General features: G+C 40.8%; 1 protein-coding gene across 3 annotated transcripts in view; it reads right to left on the bottom strand.

Moving 5' to 3' along the window:
• CALN1 (calneuron 1) overlaps nucleotides 1-20,393 on the bottom strand; it is a 497,807-nt gene that overhangs the window by 161,917 nt on the left and 315,497 nt on the right. For all 3 annotated transcript variants that reach the window (XM_070461280.1, XM_070461281.1, XM_070461283.1), the window contains exon 4: nucleotides 20,162-20,274. In XM_070461280.1, the coding sequence (XP_070317381.1) occupies nucleotides 20,162-20,274 (113 nt within the window). The remainder of the gene's footprint in view (nucleotides 1-20,161; nucleotides 20,275-20,393) is intronic.

The raw sequence follows: 20,393 nt of genomic DNA, 5'->3' as shown, positions 1-20,393 counted from the left end.
CTTTGGTGATGTTTCAAGTGATGCTTACTCAGCATCCTGTTACCACAAGAAACCACTGCTTCAAGCAGATGGCCCACATGATGCCACATAAGCAGAGGCTGTGGGGACTGGGGAGCAGGTCCCCAAGGCTGGGCATGTCATTTGTTTCCCCAGTGGGGGCTGAAGGACATGCAGGCTATTCCCTTGGGTGGGGGGCCCAAGGGATTCCCCAAGTTTAGGGAGGCAGGCGGGAAGGGAGAGGCTATCTGGGCCAAGGGGAGCCCCAGTGGGAAGGCGTGGAGGCACAAGGAAGTGGTGTGTGTTTGGGACTCAGTAGTTTTGGAGTCTCACTGGTAGCTTGAACCCAGCCAGGGGCACTGGGTTCAAGGGGTTAGCAGGACAGATCAGAAGAAGCTTTGGAATCTGGACTCTGTCCTGAGGGAGAAGTACAGCCTTTGGAAGATTTTTGAGCACAGTCATGACCTTGAAGGATCACCTGTTCAGTTTCTTGCCTTTAGGCAGATAAATGTCTAAATCTTTCCACATGGCGGGCTTGTCTTTTTTGCAACGTCTCCAAGGACAGAGACTCTGCAGCCTCCATCCTTCATCTCTCACAGTGTTGGGGCAAATATAGCTGGAAATGGAGAAGGTGACTGCTGGAGGGCAAGGCAGACAGGGAAGGGAATCAGGTGCAATTCCAGGAGCCAAGAGGAACAGGGATGGGGGAGGGGAGGGTGATACAGCCATGAAGACTGCACTGGGCTGGACAGAAAGGGGTATGCCCAGAAGCAGGTCTGTAGCAGGAGGGTCTGATGTAGTGATGGTGGCGGCTACCATCAGCAGCAGCATCGTCACGGCAGCAAACACTGATACCTTGCTTGTCCTGTGTCAGGAAGTGATCTAAGAGCACCACACAATTCAGTTAACCCTATGAGGCAGGTACATCACTATCCTCATCTTAAATACAAGGAAAATGAAGCAGAGAGGAGGACATGAAATCTGATTTTGGTCCCACAGCTCATCAGAGGCAGATCTAGAATTCACAAGCAGCCTGTGATCCTAACCATTACACTACACTGCCTCTCAAAAAGGAACACTGAGAGAGTCCTGGTGGACACAGAAAAGTTGGCAGAGGGTGTATCTCAGGAGGATATTCAGTATCTCAAACCCACTGTCCACGTGGAAAGGGTCTCTCAAGATGAAGAGAATGGGGTCCAGGCACAGGACAGTGCCTGGGCCATGAGAGAAGGGATGACTGCAAGAAGTTTGTCTGAATGCTTGCTATTTCACTGTGGAGTATCAGAAACAGGAGGGGACTGAACTTACAAGCTCCTCAGAGGTGATTTCCATTTTATTCTCAATATCCCTGATGAACTGTGGTGCTGGAGAAGACTCTTGGGAATCCCTTGGACTGCAAAGAGATGAAACCAGTCAATCCTAAAGGAAATCTACCCTGAATATTCATTGGAAGGACTGATGCTGAAGCTGAAGCTCTAATACTTTGGCTACCTGATACAAAGAGCAGACTCATCAGAAAAGGCACTGATGCTAGGAAAGACAGAAGGCAGGAGGAGAATGGGACAACAGAGGATGAGATGGTTGGATGAACTCAGCGGACCAACTCAGCGGACATGAGTTTGAGCAAACTCCGGGAGATGGTGAAGGACAGGCAAGGTTGGTGTGCTGTAGTCCATGGGGTCACAAAGAGTGGGACACGACTGAGCGACTGGACAACAGCAACACCCCTGTCACGTGGATATTCCTATTACAGCTAAGGAAGCAGAGGCTCTGAGAGGTTGAGTAACGGGCTTACCATCACACAGCAAGCAAGAGGCAGATCTGGAGGAAGGCAGATTGCTCAAACCTCCTGGGCTTTTTTCTATTACTGCCTACTGCCTCTCTGGGAATTTCCCAAGTCTCCACCAACTGGATATAAGTGCTGGCCCAGAGTCAAACTACATTTGCTTGCTAATTTCCCCAAAGAATACACACAGGAGTAAATAAAAAGGAAAGCCAGCCCAGTACCAACTGTGAACTAAAGATAAGACCACAGGCCAAAATCTGGGAGGAATTTCCCCTAATTGCCATGGTCCTGGATATGAATGTGGAAAGAAACCACAAGATATACATACCCTTGAGCCACAAGAGGAAAACACAGTCCTGAAGAAGTTGGGAAACCACACTAAATAGCCTCTGTGTCCTGTGACCAATACCAGGACACTGTGGAAAATGGATTAGAGAAAAATGTTAGCACAGTACTTTTGAAAAGATAATGAAGATCAAGGGAAAATAAACATTATTCTGACTGGGGCAGTAAGGTGGGGGGTGGATAACTGAAAAAAAAAAATCATTGTTCAAAAATGATACCTTAAAATATCCAAGAGGATATGGTCACTATGAAATAGAAATAGGAAGCTATAGGAGAAAAATGTTGAAATAAAGAAACAGAAAAGAAAACAAAATGTTAAGAAACTCAAAAGCTAAGCGCAAAATTAAAATTACATTGAAGGTCACACAGGATTAATATGCAGAGGACCAACTTTAGATTTTCTCAGAGTTAGGATGGAAAAGGAATGAAACAGGAAGAGAGAAAGTGACAAACAAGAAGAAAGAGAACAGAAGTTCATCTTAAGAATTTTATGTTGCACAGTGAGGAAAACAAAACAATAAGAGAAGAAGCAATAATTAAAAAGATAGTAATAGCAAACAGTACTGGATGGAAGAAAGGCCTAAGCTCGCATATTAGACGAGCTCCCTGAAAGCCAGGCAAGGTAATAAAAAGACTCATTCTGCGCAATATATGATTTTAAATAAATAAGAAAGATTATAAGCACTGGGCAAAACAAAGCAGGTTCTCTGTGAGGGATATAATCATGCTATCCTCCAAATTTTTCCCTACAAAGTACAAAACACAATGGACAGACACCTAAAAGTATATCCAGTGATGCATTCTGCCCACCATTTTACGTAGAGGAAGATTGTGGTGGGCACCATTTGTAGTGTACCCAGCAGCCACTTACCTGCCACCCTACTTTCTTAAAGAAACCTGATTTAATTCAGGAGAACAATAAGTTGAACCCTGAGGGTAGATCATTACAGATTTAAGCTATTATATTCATCTCTGTCAGGTAGGTACCCATCTTCTCAGCCTCCTTTGCAGCTAGCAGTGATTTTGTTTAGTTGATGAGATTTAAAGGGAAAACTTTCCAGAGCCTTCTGAGAAAGTCTTTTCTTTGTAAGAAAGGGAATCATTCTCAGAAAAAGAGAGCTTTTACTGCCATCTCCACCCGATTCCTCATATAGTTATGGTGTGCAAAGCTGTAGCAGCCATCTTACAACCAGCAGGCAACATGGATGAAGATGTGCTTTCAACAGTCTGAGGATGACAGAAAGGAAGACTGAGGCTCAGAGACCTGGGCTGACATTACTGAGCCTCTGTCCCATCCTGACAGCCCACTCCAGACTTCTTACTTCTTACCATTGTCTACTATTTAATCTAGGGTTAGGTTTCCTATTCCTTATAACCGAAAACATTGTGAATATGTGTTAATAGGAAAAGCACAAAATGGAAGTCTACCATCATCAGTACATCAATAGGCTAAACAAAATTAAACAAGTTTCTCAAATGAAGGCAATAACAGAGTTTTTACTAAACTAATGGACATTCAGAAAACTAAGATCATGGCATTCAGTCCCATCACTTCATGGCAAATAGATGGGGAAACAGTGAAAACAATGACAGACTTTATTTTTGGGGGCTCCAAAATAACTGCAGATGGTGACTGAAGCCATGAAATTAAAATTGCTTACTCCTTGGAAGAAAAGTTATGACCAACCTGGACAGCATATTAAAAAGCAGAGACATTACTTTGCCAACAAAGGTCCACCTAGTCAAGTCTATGGTTTTCCCAGTAGTCATGTATGGATGTGAGAGTTGGACTATAAAGAAAGCTGTGTGCTGAAGAATTGATGCTTTTGAACTGTGGTGCTGGAGAAGGCTCTTGAGAGTCCCTTAGACTGCAAGAAGATCCAACCAGTCCATCCTAAAGGAATCAGTCTTGAATATTCATTGGAAGGACTGATGTTGAAGCTGAAACTCCAATAATTTGGCCACCTGATGCAAAGAACTGACTCATTTGAAAAGACCCTGATGCTGGGAAAGATTGAAGGGGACGACAGAGGATGAGATGGTTGGATGGCATCACCAACTCAACGGACATGAGTTTGAGTAAACTCCGAGAGTTGGTGATGGACAGGGAGGCCTCGCGTGCTGCAGTCCATGAGGTCACAAGGAGTCAGACACGACTGAGTGACTGACCTGAACTGAATGGATATTATGAATCTCCTAGAGGTGATCTGCTTGAAATAGGAAGCATTTCTATAATTTATTTGACAAAGGAACTTTCATTTTCCTTCTAGGAAACATCTGGAAAAGTTGAGTTCTATGTAAAACACTATGGAAAAGTATTAATAGGATATTGAGGTTAACATTTTATCACCCAAGAACTGTATATTCAACAATTTTTCTTTCATGGGCAAAGTTAACAAAAGGATATCTTTAAGTTTGCAGAGGGCTTGGAAAACACTTCTCTTCAGTAACTCTCTGATCCCCAGTATGAAAAATTACAAAGTTCTTCAGTCAACTGAGAAATGAATTACAATTAACAATTCAAATATAAGAATTTTAAAGGATAAAGAAATGACAATGTAAATAAAACCATTTAGAAAAATTAACTGTTATAAATGTAGTTACAAAAGTAAACACCAGACTTTAAAGGATCTATTTAATAATAATGGGATTTTAGCATAGGCAGGATTTTGAGATTTGTTTCTCCCTGCTATTCCCTGCCAGGTACAACTATAACCTGTGGAAATAATCTAAGATATAACCAAAGGAGACCTCCCAAAGGTGCTAAGAGGAAGGTGAACAAGCTTGGGAGCCAGCACTGGAGGAAAACCACAGTGGCAGAATATTTCAACCTTTACTCAATGGAAGAAAGCAACCCATATCTGACATTTTCTCTCCCGAAATCTAGCAACAGAAGGTAGGCTCATTCCTCCCCCAGACTGCATGGCTGAACGGGAGTCCCTTAGACCAGACCAAGGAAGCCCACAAAGGGCCATGGGGATCCACTGGGGGCCCCACTAGATAAGCAGCCAAGGGAAGTGCTTTCCTTCCCTGGCAGGCTTGAAATTGCCCTCAGTCATGGTGATTAACAAGGGAGCCCCAGCAAGAAGGATCTCCACCCAAATAAGGGCAGGACCCAGGAAACCTGTGTCTTCATGGGTTGGAGATTCTTTACTTCTGCCCAGAGATTGAGGGCAACAGCAAAATGGATCTCATTGTAGATTCACTGGATTAAATGGATCACAACAAGCACATGGCCTGGGAAACACCGTTTGACCCCCAGAGGCAGAGGAGATTCCCACCACAAGACATACTTAGCTAATGGAGCCTCTCCTTTCCTGCCTGAAGGTCTCATTCCCCAAGAAATGATACTTGTCAACCTGGCCTAAGGACATCTCCTTTCCGCCTCTTGAGTGACACAAGGAGGGCCCAAATGGGGGCCCTGCAGCATCAGATAGACTAAGTTGAACCAAGTATCATCCCAAATGCTCTGAAATAAAGGTGTCATTGGAGTCATGGTCCAAAAAAATGTAAGACAGGATCTACATGTTAAGCCCAAAAAGGATTGTTGTTTTTGTTTAGTTGCTAAATTGTGTCCAACCCTTTTGTGATCCATTGGACTGAAGCCCACCCGGCTCCTCTGTCCATGGGATTTCCCAGGCCAGAATACTGGAGTGGGTTCCATTTCCTTCTCCAGGGGATCTTCCTGACCCAGGGATCAAACCCACATCTTCTGCACTGGCAATTGTATTATCTGCCACTGAACCACCAGGGAAGCCTAAAGAGTATGATTATCTACTAAATAAATCTTTAAATACTAAAATCCATTAACATATAAGGCACAAATTCTAGCTTATAATAGAAAACCCCCTATCATATCAAAAACCAAGAAAATCACAACCTAAGTGAGAAAAGACACTCAACAGACACAAACACTGAGATGAATCAGATGTTGGAATTACCTGACAAGGATTTTAAAGGAGACATCATAAAAATCCTTCAATGATCAATCACAAGCTTTCTTAAAACAAATTAAAAATGAGGAAATCTCAACAAGGAAATAGAAGTTATTAAAAAAAAAGAACCCAATGAAAAGAATAGAACTGAAAAATATAACTGCAGAAATAAAAAATCTGCTAAACAGGAGAGTAAATTAGAGATGGCAGAGGTTAGAATCAATGAACTTGAGGATAGGTCAATAGAGTTCATACAATATGAACAGTAGAAAAAAATAGACTAAATGAAAAAAATAAAAGAAACTCAGGGACCTGTGCAACAATAAAAAAGTTACAACACTCATCTGTGTCCCAGGAGAGGGATCACAGAATGATAAACAAAGAATGATCGAAGAAGTGGCTAAAATTTTCCAAATTTGGTAAAAAAAAAAAGAAAGAAAAAAAATGAACCTACAAATTGAAGAAATTAATCATACCTCAAACTGGATGAACCCAAATAATTCCATTCTAAGACATTTCAGAATTAAAGTTTAAAAAATTAAAAACTCAGAAAAATTCTGGAAAGCAGCCAGAGAGAGATGCTGCATTACCTACAGTGAGAAAACAATTCAGATAACAACAGATTGCTTCTCTGAAATCATGGCAACCAGAAAGAAGTGGTGTAATGTTTTTCAAGTTCTGAGAAAGAAAGGAAAACAACTATCATCTGCAGGACACAACTGACAAAGTTATCCTCTAGGAATGAGGGCAAATCAAGACAGTCTCAGATGAATAAAAAGTAAAAGAATTTGCTGCTCGCAAATTTATCTTTGAAGACTGCCTAAAGGAAGTTCTTCAGACAAGAAAAGAAATGATGAAATAAAGAATCTTGAAGAATCAAAAAGGAAGATGGGATATTAAAAAGAATAAAAATATCCTAGGTCAATACAATAGACTGTTCTTTTATTCATGAATTTTATAAGCCATATTTAATGGTTGGGACAAAATTATAATACCATCTGATATTCATATTTCAAAGTAGAAAGGCAAAAGAAGTTAAACGTAAGTACTGTCTTCACAGTCCACTCAAAGAGGCAAAATGTTGATACCAGTAGATTGTGAAGACACAAATATGTACTGTAATGCCCAAATCAACAACTATGAAAACTATACAGAGATACACTCAAAACGACTATAAATAAATCAAGATGGGATTCTTTTAAGTGTTCAAGCAACCTGCAGAAAGATAAGAAAAACAGAGGAACAAGGACTAGAACAAACAAAAAGAAAACAAATAATAAAATGGCAAACATATACTTCAATAATTAAATAGGAATGGTCAAATTACAGCAATCAAGAAACAGAGATTGACAGAGTAGGTAAAAATACAGCCTCTTTCCTTTAAAAAATTCTTTTTCAGGTGTCCCTCTGTTTATAAGAATCATAGTGTCAGACTTGTCTTTATAAGCTGATCTGAGAGAATGTGTCTTTAAATAAAGTGGTTTAATCCACTGGTTTATAACTGATGTATATTCACAGTTCAGTTGTCATATTGTTTTGTTTTTTAGCTCTGTCCTTTGTTTTCTGTCTTTTGCTATATTGTTTTGTATGCTTTATCCTCTAAATTAAACATAAAGATAGCTCTCCTTGTTAAATTCCTACTCCTGATTTTTTACCTTTATGAAATATGCATTTTAAATTATATTTTCTGAATATTAAAGTGAAAGGAATAAAGAATTTCTGACATTCCCTTAAAGAAAAAATTGGCTTATATTTATTCTCTCATTTCTCTTCTCAATGTCTGTTAATATAATTTGGTATTATATATTCTGATTTTGTAACATTTTTATTGAAATGGTTGTAGATTCACATGTGGTGTTAAAAAATAATTCAGAAAGATCCACCCAATTTCCCCCAATGGCAACATTTTGCAAAGTCACAGTACATTATCATAAATGGGATTTTGACATTCATAAAATTCACCAGTATTCCTCATATTTCCCTTATTTTATGTGCACTCATATTCATGTATCTGTAGGTTCACTCCTCTACAGTTTTTTTCAGATGTGGAGGTTTCGTGTATCCAACACCACATTCAAGATAGTGAACAGTTTCATCATATTCTCATACGCCTACCCTCAATCCCTAACTGTAGCTAACCACTATTCAGTTTTTAGCTCATAAGATTTTGTCATTTTAAAATATTTTTATAAGTAGAATCATACAGTATGCTTTACCAACTGAGCTATCAGGGAAGCCCAATAGCAACAAAACCCTCAATTTAAAAATCTGGGACCATGGCTGTCCAAGAGAAAGACTACCATTTCCCAACATGCCTTGCTGCTGGGTGTGGCAGCATGACCGACTTCTGGTCAACCACGTGACTAGCTTCTGGCCAGTTAGACACAAATAGAAGCCCTGTATGCAGCTTCTTCAAAGACTTGTGCTCCATTTCCCTTTGTTGCCTTTCTGATGTGTGGGTGCAGATGTGGACGTAAGCTACCTGGATACGGTGATATTGCAGGATTTCAGAGCAACGAATCAGAGGGCAACAGAGAATTGAGTAAGAGTGATTTCTATTTGCTTCTATTCTGGTTGTACCACTGTTAATTTGGTTTCAATCACATTCTGCTGAATGTATATCCCAACATAGGACCTATAGTGTCTCACAAAAGCTGACCTTTACAGACATCCCCAACCTCATCTCCGACCACTTGCCCACCAAGCTCTAGTCAAGCTTGCCCCTCTTCAGGGTCCTAGAGTTTGCTGTTGCCTCCCCTTGGAGAACATTTACCCCGGAGGTTGCACGGCTGGTACTTTCTCATGATTTAAGTGTAAGTTCAAACGTCACCTCCTCAGAGAAGTCTTTTTTTCACCCTCTATTTAAAGTTGTGTAGTACCTACCCTGGGGATTCGCTGGTGAAATAAAAAAAAAAATAAACCCCTATCAATGCAGGAGACCTGGGTTTGAACCCTGGGTCAGGAAGATCCCCTGGAGAAGGAAATGGCAACCCACTCCAGTATTCTTGCTTCGAGAACCCTATGAACAGTATGAAAAGGCAGAAAGATAGAACACTGAAAGATGAACGCCCCAGGTCGGTAGGTGTGCAATATGCTACTGGAGATCAGGGGAGAAATAACTCCAGAAAGAATGAAGATACGGAGCCAAAGCAAAAACAACACTCAGCTGTGGATGTGACTGGTGATGGAGTAAAGTTCGATGCTGTAAAGAGCAAGACTGTATAGGAACCTGGAATGTTAGGTCCATGAAAAAAGGCAAATTGGAAGTCCTCAAACAGGCGATGGCAAGTGTGAACATCGACATTTTAGGAATCAGCGAACTAAAATGGACTGGAATGGGTGAATTTAACAGGGATGATCATGATATCTACTACTGTGGGCAAGAATCCCTTAGAAGAAATGAAATAGGCATCAAAGTCAACAAAAGAGTCAAAAATGCAGTACTTGGGTGCAATCTCAAAAATGACAGAATGATCTCTGTTCCTTTCCAAGGCAAACCATTCAATATCACAGTAATCCAAGTCTATGCCCCAATCAATCATGCTGAAGAAGCTGAAGTTGAACAGTTCTATGAAGACCCATAAGACCTTCTAGAACTAACACCCCCAAAAAGATGTCCTTTTCATTATAGGGGACTGGAATGCAAAAGTATGGAGTCAAGAGATACTTGGAATAACAGGTAAATTTGGCCTTAGAGTACAGAATAAAGCAAGGCAAAGGTTAATAGAGTTTTGCCAAGAGAACGCACTAATCATAGAAAATACCCTCTTCCAACAACACAAGAGAAGAATCTACACATGGACATTACCAGATGGTCAATACTGAAATCAGATTGATTATATTCTTTGCAGCCGAAGATGGAAAAGCTCTACACAGTCAGCAAAAACGAGATCGGGAGCAGACTGGCTTAGACCATGAACTCCTATTGCCAAATTCAGACTTAAATTGAAGAAAGTAGGGAAAACCACTAGACCATTCAGGTATGACCTAAATCAAATCCCTTATGATTATACAGTGGAAATGACAAATAGATTCAAGAGATTAGATCTGATAGAGTGCCTGAAGAACTATGGATGGAGGTTCATGACATTGTACAGGAGGCAGTGATCAAGACCATCCCCAAGAAAAAGAAATGCAAAAAGGCAAAATGGTTCTCTAAGGAGGCCTTAAAAATAGCTGTGAAAAGAGAAGCAAAAGAGAAAGGAGAAAAGGAAAGTTATTCCCATTTGAATGCAGAGTTCCAAAGAATAGCAAGGGGAGATAAGAAAGCTTTCCTCAGTAATCAGTGCAAAGAAATAGAGGAAAACAATAGAATGGGAAAGACTAGAGATCTCTTCAAGAAAATTAGAGATACCAAGGGAATAGTTCATGCAAAGGTAGGCTTAAAAGGGACAGAAATGATATGGACCTAACAGAAGCAGAAGATATTAAGAAGAGGTGGCAAGAATACACAGAAGAACTGTACAAAAAAGATCTTCACGACCCAGATAATCACGATGGTGTGATCACTCACCTAGAGCCAGACATCCTGGAATGCGAAGTCAATTGGGCTTTAGGAAGCGTCTCTATGAACAAAGCTAGTGGAGGTGATGGAATTCCAGTTGAGCTATTTCAAATCCTAAAAGATGATGCTGTGAAAGTGCTGCACTCAGTATGCCAGCAAATTTGGAAAACTCAGCATTGGCCACAGGACTGGAAAAGGTCAGTTTTCATTCCAATCCCAAAGAAAGGCAATGCCAAAGAATGTTCAAACTACTGCACAATTGCACTCATCTCACATGCTGGCAAAATAATGCTCAAGAGTCTCCAAGCCAGGCTTCAAGAGTACGTGAACCGTGAATGTGCAGATGTTCAAGCTAGATTTAGAAAAGGCAGAGGAACCAGAGAACAAACTGCCAACATCCGCTGGATCATTGAAAAAGGAAGAGAGCCCCAGAAAAACATCTACTCCTGCTTTATTGATTAGGCCAAAGCCTTTAACTCTGTGGATCACAAAAAACTGTGGAAAATTCTTTAAGAGAGTAATACCAGAACACCTGACCTGCCTCCTGAGAAATCTGTATGCAGGTCAAGAAGCAACAGTTAGAACTGGACATGGAACAACAGACTGGTTCCAAATTAGGAAAGGACTATGTCAAGGCTGTATATTGCCACCCTGTTTATTTAACTTATATGCAGAGTATATCATGAGAAATGCTGGACTGGATGAAGCACAAGCTAGAAACAAGATTGCCAGGAGAAATATCAATAACCCCAGATATGCAGATGACACCACCCTTATGGCAGAAAGTGAAGAAGAACAAAAGAGCCTCTTGATGAAAGTGAAAGAGGAGAGTGAAAAAGCTTAAAACTCAACATTCAGAAAACTAAGATCATGGCACCTGGTCCCATCACCTCATGGCAAATAGATGGGGAAACAATGCAAACAGTGACAGACTTTATTTTCTTGGGTGCCAAAATCACTGTAGATGGTGACTGCAGCCATGAAATTAAAAGACGCTTTCTCCTTTGAAGAAAAGTTATGACCAACCTAGACAGCAATATAACAGCATATATTAAAAAGCAAAGACATTACTTTGCCGACAATGGTCCGTCTAGTTGAAGTTATGGTTTTTCCATTGGTCATGTATGGGTGTGTGCCTAAAGAAGGCTGAGTGCCAAAGAATTGATGCTTTTGAACTGTGGTGCAGGAAAAGACTCTTAAGAGTCCCTTGGACAGCAAGGAGATCCAACCAGTCCATCCTAAAGGAAATCACTTCTGAATATTCATTGGAAGGACTGATGCTGAAGCTGAAACTCCAATACTTTGGCCACTTGATCCGAAGAAATGACTCATTTGAAAAGACCCTGATGCTGGGAAAGATTGAAGGCAGGAGGAGAAGGGGATGACAGAGGATAAGATTTTGGATGGCATCACAGATTCAATGAACATGAGTCTGAGTAAGCTCTGGGAGTTGTGATGGACAGGGAAGCCTGACATGCTGCATTCCATGGGGTCACAGAGTTGGAGATGACTGAGTGACTGAAGTGAACTGAACTGGCATTGTCTTTCTTTGGGATTGGAATGAAAACTGACCTTTTCCAGTCCTGTGGCCACTGTTGAATTTTCCAAATTTGCTGGCATATTAAGTGCAGCACTTTCACAGCATCATCTTTTAGGATTTGAAATAATTCACCTGGAGTTCTATTGCCTTCACTAGCTCTGTTCGTAGGGATGCTTCCTAAGGCCCGCTTGACTTAGCATTCCAGGATGTCTGACTCTAGGTGAGTGATCACACCATCATGGTTATCTAGGTCATGAAGATCTCTTTTGTATAGTTCTTCTGTGTATTCTTGCCACCTCTTCTTAATATCTTCTTGTGTTAGGTCCATACCATTTCTGTCCTTTCTTGTGTTCATCTTTGCATGAAATGTTCCCTTGGTATCTGTAATTTTCTTGAAGAGATCTCTCGTCTTTCCCATTCTATGCTTTCCTCTATTCCTTTGCATTGATCACTGAGGAAGGCTTTCTTATCTCTCCTTGCTATACTTTGGAACTCTGCATTCAAATGGGTATATCTTTCCTTTTCTCCTTTGCCTTTAGCTTCTCTTTTCACAGCTATTTGTAAGGCTTCCTCAGAGAACCATTTTGCCTTTTTGCATTTCTTTTTCTTGGGGATGGTCTTGATCACTGCCTCCTGTACAATGTCACAAACCGCCGTCCATAGTTCTTCAGGCACTCTATCAGATCTAATCCCTTGAATCTATTTGTCATTTCCACTGTATAATCATAAGGGATTTGATTTAGGTCAGACCTGAATGGTCTAGTGGTTTTCCCTAGATGGTTGGATGGCATCACCGACACGAGGGACGTGAGTTTGAGTAGGCTCTGGGAGTTGGTGTTGGACAGGGAAGCCTAGTGTGCTGCTGTCCATGGGTTGCAAAGGGTCAGACACGAGTGACTGACTGAACTGATCTGAACTGTGGATTTTAGAGGATTCATCAGCCTGATCCCAAGAGGTCTCCACCAGCTCCACACCTGCCTTGTTTCTTTCTCTCTTCCCTCTGAACTTGAATGGAAGATATTACTCTTACTAGACCTAGTCCCCATTTAGATAACTTTGAATGAAAATTCTATGCTTTCCTGAGGTCTACAGTATATTCACATTACACACAGACCCTGTGTGTTAGACTTTTAAGTAGATTAAATAAAGAAAATAACTTTACATGAAACATGGGAAAATTCCACTGGACATAAGAATTAAGTCACTGGTGCCATGACTTTTGGAGAAGGCAATGGCAACCCACTCCAGTACTCTTGCCTGGAAAATCCCATGGATGGAGGAGCCTGGTAGGCTGCAGTCCATGGAGTCGCTAGGAGTCGGACATGACTGAGTGACTTCACTTTCACTTTTCACTTTCATGCATTGGAGAAGGAAACGGCAACCCACTCCAGTGTTCTTGCCTGGAGAATCCCAGGGATGGGGGACCTGGTGGGCTGCCATCTATGGGGTTGCACAGAGTCGGACACGACTGAAGAGACTTAGCAGCAGCAGCAGCAGCAGCAGCCAGGACTTTCCTGGGTAATATGACCAGTGACGTTTTCTTCTTTTTGGCTGAAGTCACCTGTCAGCCCAACCCAACCACAAAGCTGAGAACCCATCATGAATTTATTTAGAAGGGATATTTAAAATTACTTTCAACTTATTATTTTTCTTCTGATTATGAAATCAATGCAGACATTGTTCTAAAGGGTGAGTTTTCGAAATACTAACTGGATATAAGGTGACTGATACATTGGGGAACTGCAGCTGGCCTCAGGCCTCCTGTGGCTTCTGCAACAAGTGGCCACCCAGCTGCTTGGGGTGACCACTGCTTCTCAGAGGTTTTGCCTGAATTCTTTTCCTCCAGGCAGCTGGCGGTCACCATTTTGATTGTAAACTTAAACTCTCACATAAATTTTGTGTGCTTTATTTACCATAGCAATGGACACATGTATTAGAAAGTCCAATTACTTTTTTTTTTTGCCACTGAAAACAGTTGTTTTACAATGTGATTTTGTTAACTTCATTGAATAATAACAGAATAGATCCTATGGCCTAATCGCAAAAATTTCAGAAACTACATACAAGGATAAAGAAAATTTACATTCACATTTATTCCAAGTCATAATAAACAGTATTGTCGGAATTACTACATTTTCCCCAGTTTTTGTCTTTGTATGAATATAAATGGATATATAATAGTTGTAGGACAAGGATGTAATTATACTGTAAATTAAAATCTCTAGATTTTAGAGTGAAAATATTATTTTAAAAAATTGCACAATATCCCATCTTTGTGAGCGCATTTTTCTACACCTCTAACTAATTTCATATGACAGAGTCTTAGACGTAGAATTATTTTTAATTATAGGGTTTAACATTGGAAAAGTTCTAGAAAACTATCTCCAAATAGTTTTCAGAAAAGTTTTAAAATTTACATTTCTACTGGTAGTATATGAGTTTGCCCATTTCCTCTCACTCTTGACAGTTTTATTCTTTTCCAACTTGATAGGTGAAAACTGTTATCCAATTTCTAATTTAGTAGATATTCCTTAGATTTCTAGTGAGGTTGAGAACTGTTTTAATGTTTGTTTAAAGTAAAGTATCCATCGAATGCTATTTCTTATCCCATTCATCTATTATCATTTCTAGAGGTTTCCATATTGTTTTAGAAATGCTCTCCGCATATACCTTAGTCTATTCCTGTATTTTTTCCTATTACTTTTTAAACTATTTATTTCTTTATTTATTTGGCTGTGTTGGGTCTTAGTCGCAGCATGCAGGATCTTTAGTTGTGGCATCTGGGAGCTAGTTCCCTGACCACTGAGAGAACCCAGCGCCACAGGATTGAGAGCACAGAGTCTTAACAAATCCCTGGACTGCCAGAGAAGTCTCCCAATTATTTTCAGAAACATCCTTTCAATAGTTTAATAGTTTTTATTTATGATTCTTTTGTTGCTTTAATGCTTAGAAAGGCATTTCCTACTTAGAAGATTAGCTACATATTGACATGTAATTCCTCCGTCTTTTAAAACAGTTAAAACATATACTGTTATATGGACTAAAGACCAATGATACTTATAAATATGGGTAAATGAGGGAAAACCCCAAATGACCAAGGTCTGAATCAGACCAGTAAGCCTTATTGGGTGCCTGCCCCATGTGCCAGGATCGCTGAAATCTCAGTGGCTCTCAATCTTGGGCGAGCATCAGAGCCACCTGGAGGGCAGATTGAACCCAAAAGCTCCAAAACCCAAAATCTCCAAAACCCAAAAGCTCCAAAATTCAAAAGCTCCAAAACCCAAAAGCTCCAAAACCCAGAAAGCTCCAAAACCCAAAAAGCTCCAAAACCCAAAAGCTCCAAAACCCAAAAGCTCCAAACCCAGAAAGCTCCAAAACCCCAAAGCTCCAAAACCCCAAAGCTCCAAAACCCAAAAGCTCCAAAACCCAGAAAGCCCCAAAACTCCAAAGCTCCAAAACCCAAAAGCTCCAAACCCAGAAAGCTCCAAAACCCAAAAGCTCCAAAACCCAAAAGCTCCAAATCCCGAAAGCTCCTAAACCCAAAAGCTCCAAACCCAGAAAGCTCCAAACCCAAAAGCTCCAAAACCCAGAAAGCTCCAAAATCCAGAAAGCTCCAAAACCCAAAAGCTCCAAACCCAGGAAGCTCCAAAACCCAGAAAGCTCCAAAGCCAGAAAGCTCCAAAACCCAGAAAGCTCCAAAACCCAGAAAGCTCCAAAATCCAGAAAGCTCCAAAACCCAAAAGCTCCAAACCCAGGAAGCTCCAAAACCCAGAAAGCTCCAAACCCAGAAAGCTCCAAAACCCAGAAAGCTCCAAAACCCAAAAGCTCCAAAACCCAGAAAGCTCCAAAACCCAAAAGCTCCAAACCCAGAAAGCTCCAAAACCCAAAAGCTCCAAACCCAGAAAGCTCCAAACCCAAAAGCTCCAAAACCCAGAAAGCTCCAAAATCCAGAAAGCTCCAAAACCCAAAAGCTCCAAACCCAGGAAGCTCCAAAACCCAGAAAGCTCCAAACCCAGAAAGCTCCAAAACCCAGAAAGCTCCAAAACCCAAAAGCTCCAAAACCCAGAAAGCTCCAAAACCCAAAAGCTCCAAACCCAGAAAGCTCCAAAACCCAAAAGCTCCACCCTGGAGCTTTTGATTCAATATTTCTGGGGTGGGGTCCAGGTGTTTGCATATCTAACAAGTCCCAGACAATGCTGCTGCTGCTGGTTCAGGAACAAGACTCTGAGAACCTCTGCTGAGTTTTCCATACTCCATATTTCACAGGCAGTAAAATCACTTTGGGGATTCAAGCATTCGCTGTCAATCTAACAGGCCTCGTGATGGGCATGGCTGCTGAAAGCTATTTAGGTTCCTAAGATGATTAAGAACAGCAGCTTTGATCCCAAACTTCGATAGAGTGGCACGTTGACAAAATATTGAGGAGAGAACCATTCTGTTGGTGCCAGATTTGATGTAAGAAGAGACTCTGCCTGCTGGAATGCAAGTTATCCTTAAAAGAACAAAAGTCAAAATCCTGGTATTTTCTAGGTCTTGGTCACATGCAACAAACACCTCATGTGAATGAATATAATTTCTTCTGTCTCACTTGCTTTCCCTGCAAGTTTTATCCAAGGTCGACCTCACAGGGCAGATAATTTACAATTTCACAGATGAACACATTGTAGATACATCATAGTTATTTGACTAGCTGGGGACTATATTTACTTTCCTTTCATCTTCTTTTTCTAATTATACAAATAATGCATGCCCATTGTCAAGCTATTGAAAAATATAGAAAGATATGATCACTCATCATGCTATCACATATGGAACGTCACTGTCAATATTCTGACGTATTTTTTCCAGTTCTTTTATGCATAACAGATTTGGCATCATATTGTACCTGGAGCTTTCTGGAGTGTTTCTTTTCTGAGCACACAGCTGTGAGATAAACTAGACCTATTTGTAAACAGGAAAGCAAAAGCTCACTCTGGAGCATGCACAAAGAGCAGGAAGCCCTGTGAGTTTCTTTGTTCTCAACCTCCAGCCCCAAACCTGTTTCCACACATCCAATGCCATCCATTGAACAGATCCATTTGCTTAAATATTGATGTGTTTCATTTCTTAAATCAGAAACTGTAAATTAGGCACTTCCCTGGTGATCCAGTAGTTAAAGATCCGCCTTGCAAATGCAGGGGATTCGGGTTTGATCCCTGATCAGGGAACCATGATCAGGGAACCCACATGCCGCAGGCCAACTAAGGCCCATGTGCTTACAACTACTGAGTCCACGCGCTTCAGAACTTGTGCTCTTCAACAAAAAAAGCCAATGAGCTACAATAAAGACCGAGCACAGCAAAAACAAACAAACAAACAAATAAACCTGTAAATTAGTCTTTTTTTTTTAATCCTTATGTATATTTGTTTTTATTCACTTTTCTGTTTCTATATTTTTTTACAATGAAACCTTTATAATAAAGAGACATACAAATATATCTTTTGCAGTTGTTGGAAACAGAAGAATGCTGTATATCCCCTCTGAAAGTGTTTATATGAAATACATGAAGCATCACAGCATGTAAAATACAAGTCAAAATTACATACTGTAAGGTAATAGATTCCTTTTAAAAACTGCAGTGTACCATAATGCCCATAAAAGTGACCCATCATCAGAAAGAAATACTGTGAGAAATTTCAACTAGCCATATACACTATGCAAATATTCATAATAACTAAAATGTTTAGTCAAGTCTTAATGAAGTTTGACTATACATAAGATAAAATGTGAGCCAAGGAGCCAAGGTGTTCCACCCGCACAGGTACAGATAAGTCCCAATGGCAAGACACCACTGGCTCCTCTCCTAGCTAATGGTGGGACTCATCTCTCTCTCTCTCTTCAAAGCGAGAAGAGTTTAACAGAAGTGCTGGTTGGACCTAGATCACCAGAGCAGCATGATCTCCTGCGATGCTGGTCATGACCAATGCCACTGGTCATGACCACTTCCTGGCAGGGAAGCATCTGTTGCAGCAGATACCTTCTTGGGTACAAGTGGCCTCGTGGTGTGTGGTGCGAGTGACTGGCAGAATAAAGTGACTCTGAGGACCCCGCTGCTCTGCAGTCGCATGGAGCTGAAGTGTTGAGCATGAAAGCCCTCCCCCGCCCCCACCCTGCATCTGGTCCTCTCACCCCTCCCTCCCCTGCTCTCCACCACTAACGTACACCAAGTTCTGCTCGACTACATCACAGCAATAACAGCCAACACACGGGACTTTGATGAATAAAGGGGAAAAATACAATAAAAATTCCACAAGTTATTATTTGCTACATAAGAGAGAGGTTCTGAACTGGCAGCCAAGAAATCTGTGAGCCTCACACCCAGAGGACTAAGTATCCAGGGAGGACAGAGACTCTGGGGCATGGCCCTCGTGTTAGTAGCCAATCAATTCCATCTTCACTGACACCAGTTTCCTGCAAAGAGCCAGGGGCTCAAAACTTTGGGGATGAGCACCAACTGATAAAGAGCCCTTTTTGCAGAATCTCATTTGATTTTCTTCTCCCCTTGGCCCTGCAGGCTAGAATGCCAGAAATGAGTGAGCCCTGGAGAGCAGACTTAATTTGCAAGGTGAGCCTAGGGCCTGGTGGGATCACTTAGAACACAGAGAACATCCATGGTCAGTTTTCCTCTAAGGTAGGGAGAAACCAAAACCTGAAAAAAATGAAAGGCCGTGACAGCAGTGTCAGGCCAGGAAGCTGAAGCCAACTTACAACCCCATTCCCCTTTGTGGTCGGCAGTCTCCGAGGTGGTCCTCAATGATCCCTCCTCTGTGTATTCACTGGGAGGAGTCCTCTCCCTCCACTGAATGCGGATGCCCTTTGTAACCAATAGGATCGAGGTATAGTTGAATTACAATGTTGCGTCAATTTCTGCTATAGAGCAAAGTGACTCCGTTACACATATATATACATTCTTTTTCATATTCTTTTCTACTGTGGTTTATCATAGAGTATTGAATATAGTTCCCTGTGCTATACAGTAGGACCTTGTTGTTTATCCTTTCTCCACATACCAGTTTGCATCTGCTAATCCCAAACTTCCAACTCAACTCTCCCCCACCCTCCTTCCCCTTACAACAACCACTTTATTCTCTATGAAGGACTGTCTTAAAAGTCTTTTGTAAAACCCATAGTGACTGTTAGACTACGGGATAAGTAACAAGTTCTTACTAAGTACTTGTTGGTTTTATGCAAGATGATAGCAGATTAAGACTAGAGACACACTCCCAGCTGCAGTCCTTAACTAGACGAGAAAAGCACCTTTGGTTAAGGAAGAAAAGCACATCAAGGAGTCAAAGAAACCACCCTGTGTTGGAACGGTATTTTACATGTCTAAACCATAATTCAATTTAACTTGACAAATCATACTCAAATTTTTAAAATAATTATTGATGAGCCATTCCCCAAATTCCATAATCACAAAGTAACATTCGTATTTTAAAATTAAAGAATATAAAGAAATGACTTATAGCACATCAAAATAATTCGAAGGTCATTGTTACTTGGAATTTCTAAGACAGCGTGCAGATAGAAACAGAAGCAAATTGAGACGTATCAAATACAAATTTTGAGCTAAAACCATTCTGTCCTCTTGAGAGATGGGATCCAAACACACAAGGCAATCATATCATCCTCTCAGCAAGGACCTCCTGAACCAGGAATGGCAGTGAGCACAGGTAATACCAATATGTCCTTCCTAAGTGTCTCCAGGAAAAAGGTTTTTATGAACCAGAAGAGGGGAAATCTCATTTCTCCAAAATGCAAAACTATTTTTGAAATAGGGAATAAATAGGGAGATATTTCACTCTTCTAAGACTTAAATGAGTATAGTTTTGATACTTGTTTTCAGGGGACCTAGTATGATCTCAACTTAGTTGTCCAGTTCAAGGAATGTATGTCAGTTGCGCCCAGAAGAGAGCTTCACATGCTGAACAGAAGCCCCAAATTCACAGCCAAATGTTAGTCCCAAACCCATGTTTACTATCAAATCTAATCTTTAAACAAAGTCTTAACTCACCTGCCAGAATATGCTGTCTATTGTGTTTCCAAGAAAACCATCGCGACCTTCTGAAGACACCAGTTTGGGGCCAAGAATGGTCATGAATTCATCAAAATCCACCTGGCCGTCCCCTGGAAGGAGAAGAAATAAATATGAGTTGAAAAGTAGCTGAAATTGACCTACCCAATGTTTATTTCATTATTTCACTGGAAATATGAAATAAACATCTCCATGAAATAAAATCATGGAA

The sequence above is a fragment of the Odocoileus virginianus genome, chromosome 33 (assembly GCF_023699985.2).
Source record: "Odocoileus virginianus isolate 20LAN1187 ecotype Illinois chromosome 33, Ovbor_1.2, whole genome shotgun sequence".
NCBI classification, from domain to species: domain Eukaryota; kingdom Metazoa; phylum Chordata; class Mammalia; order Artiodactyla; family Cervidae; genus Odocoileus; species Odocoileus virginianus.
The sequence above is the reverse complement of the archived record's forward strand: the minus strand, read 5'-3'. Positions and strand labels throughout refer to the sequence as shown.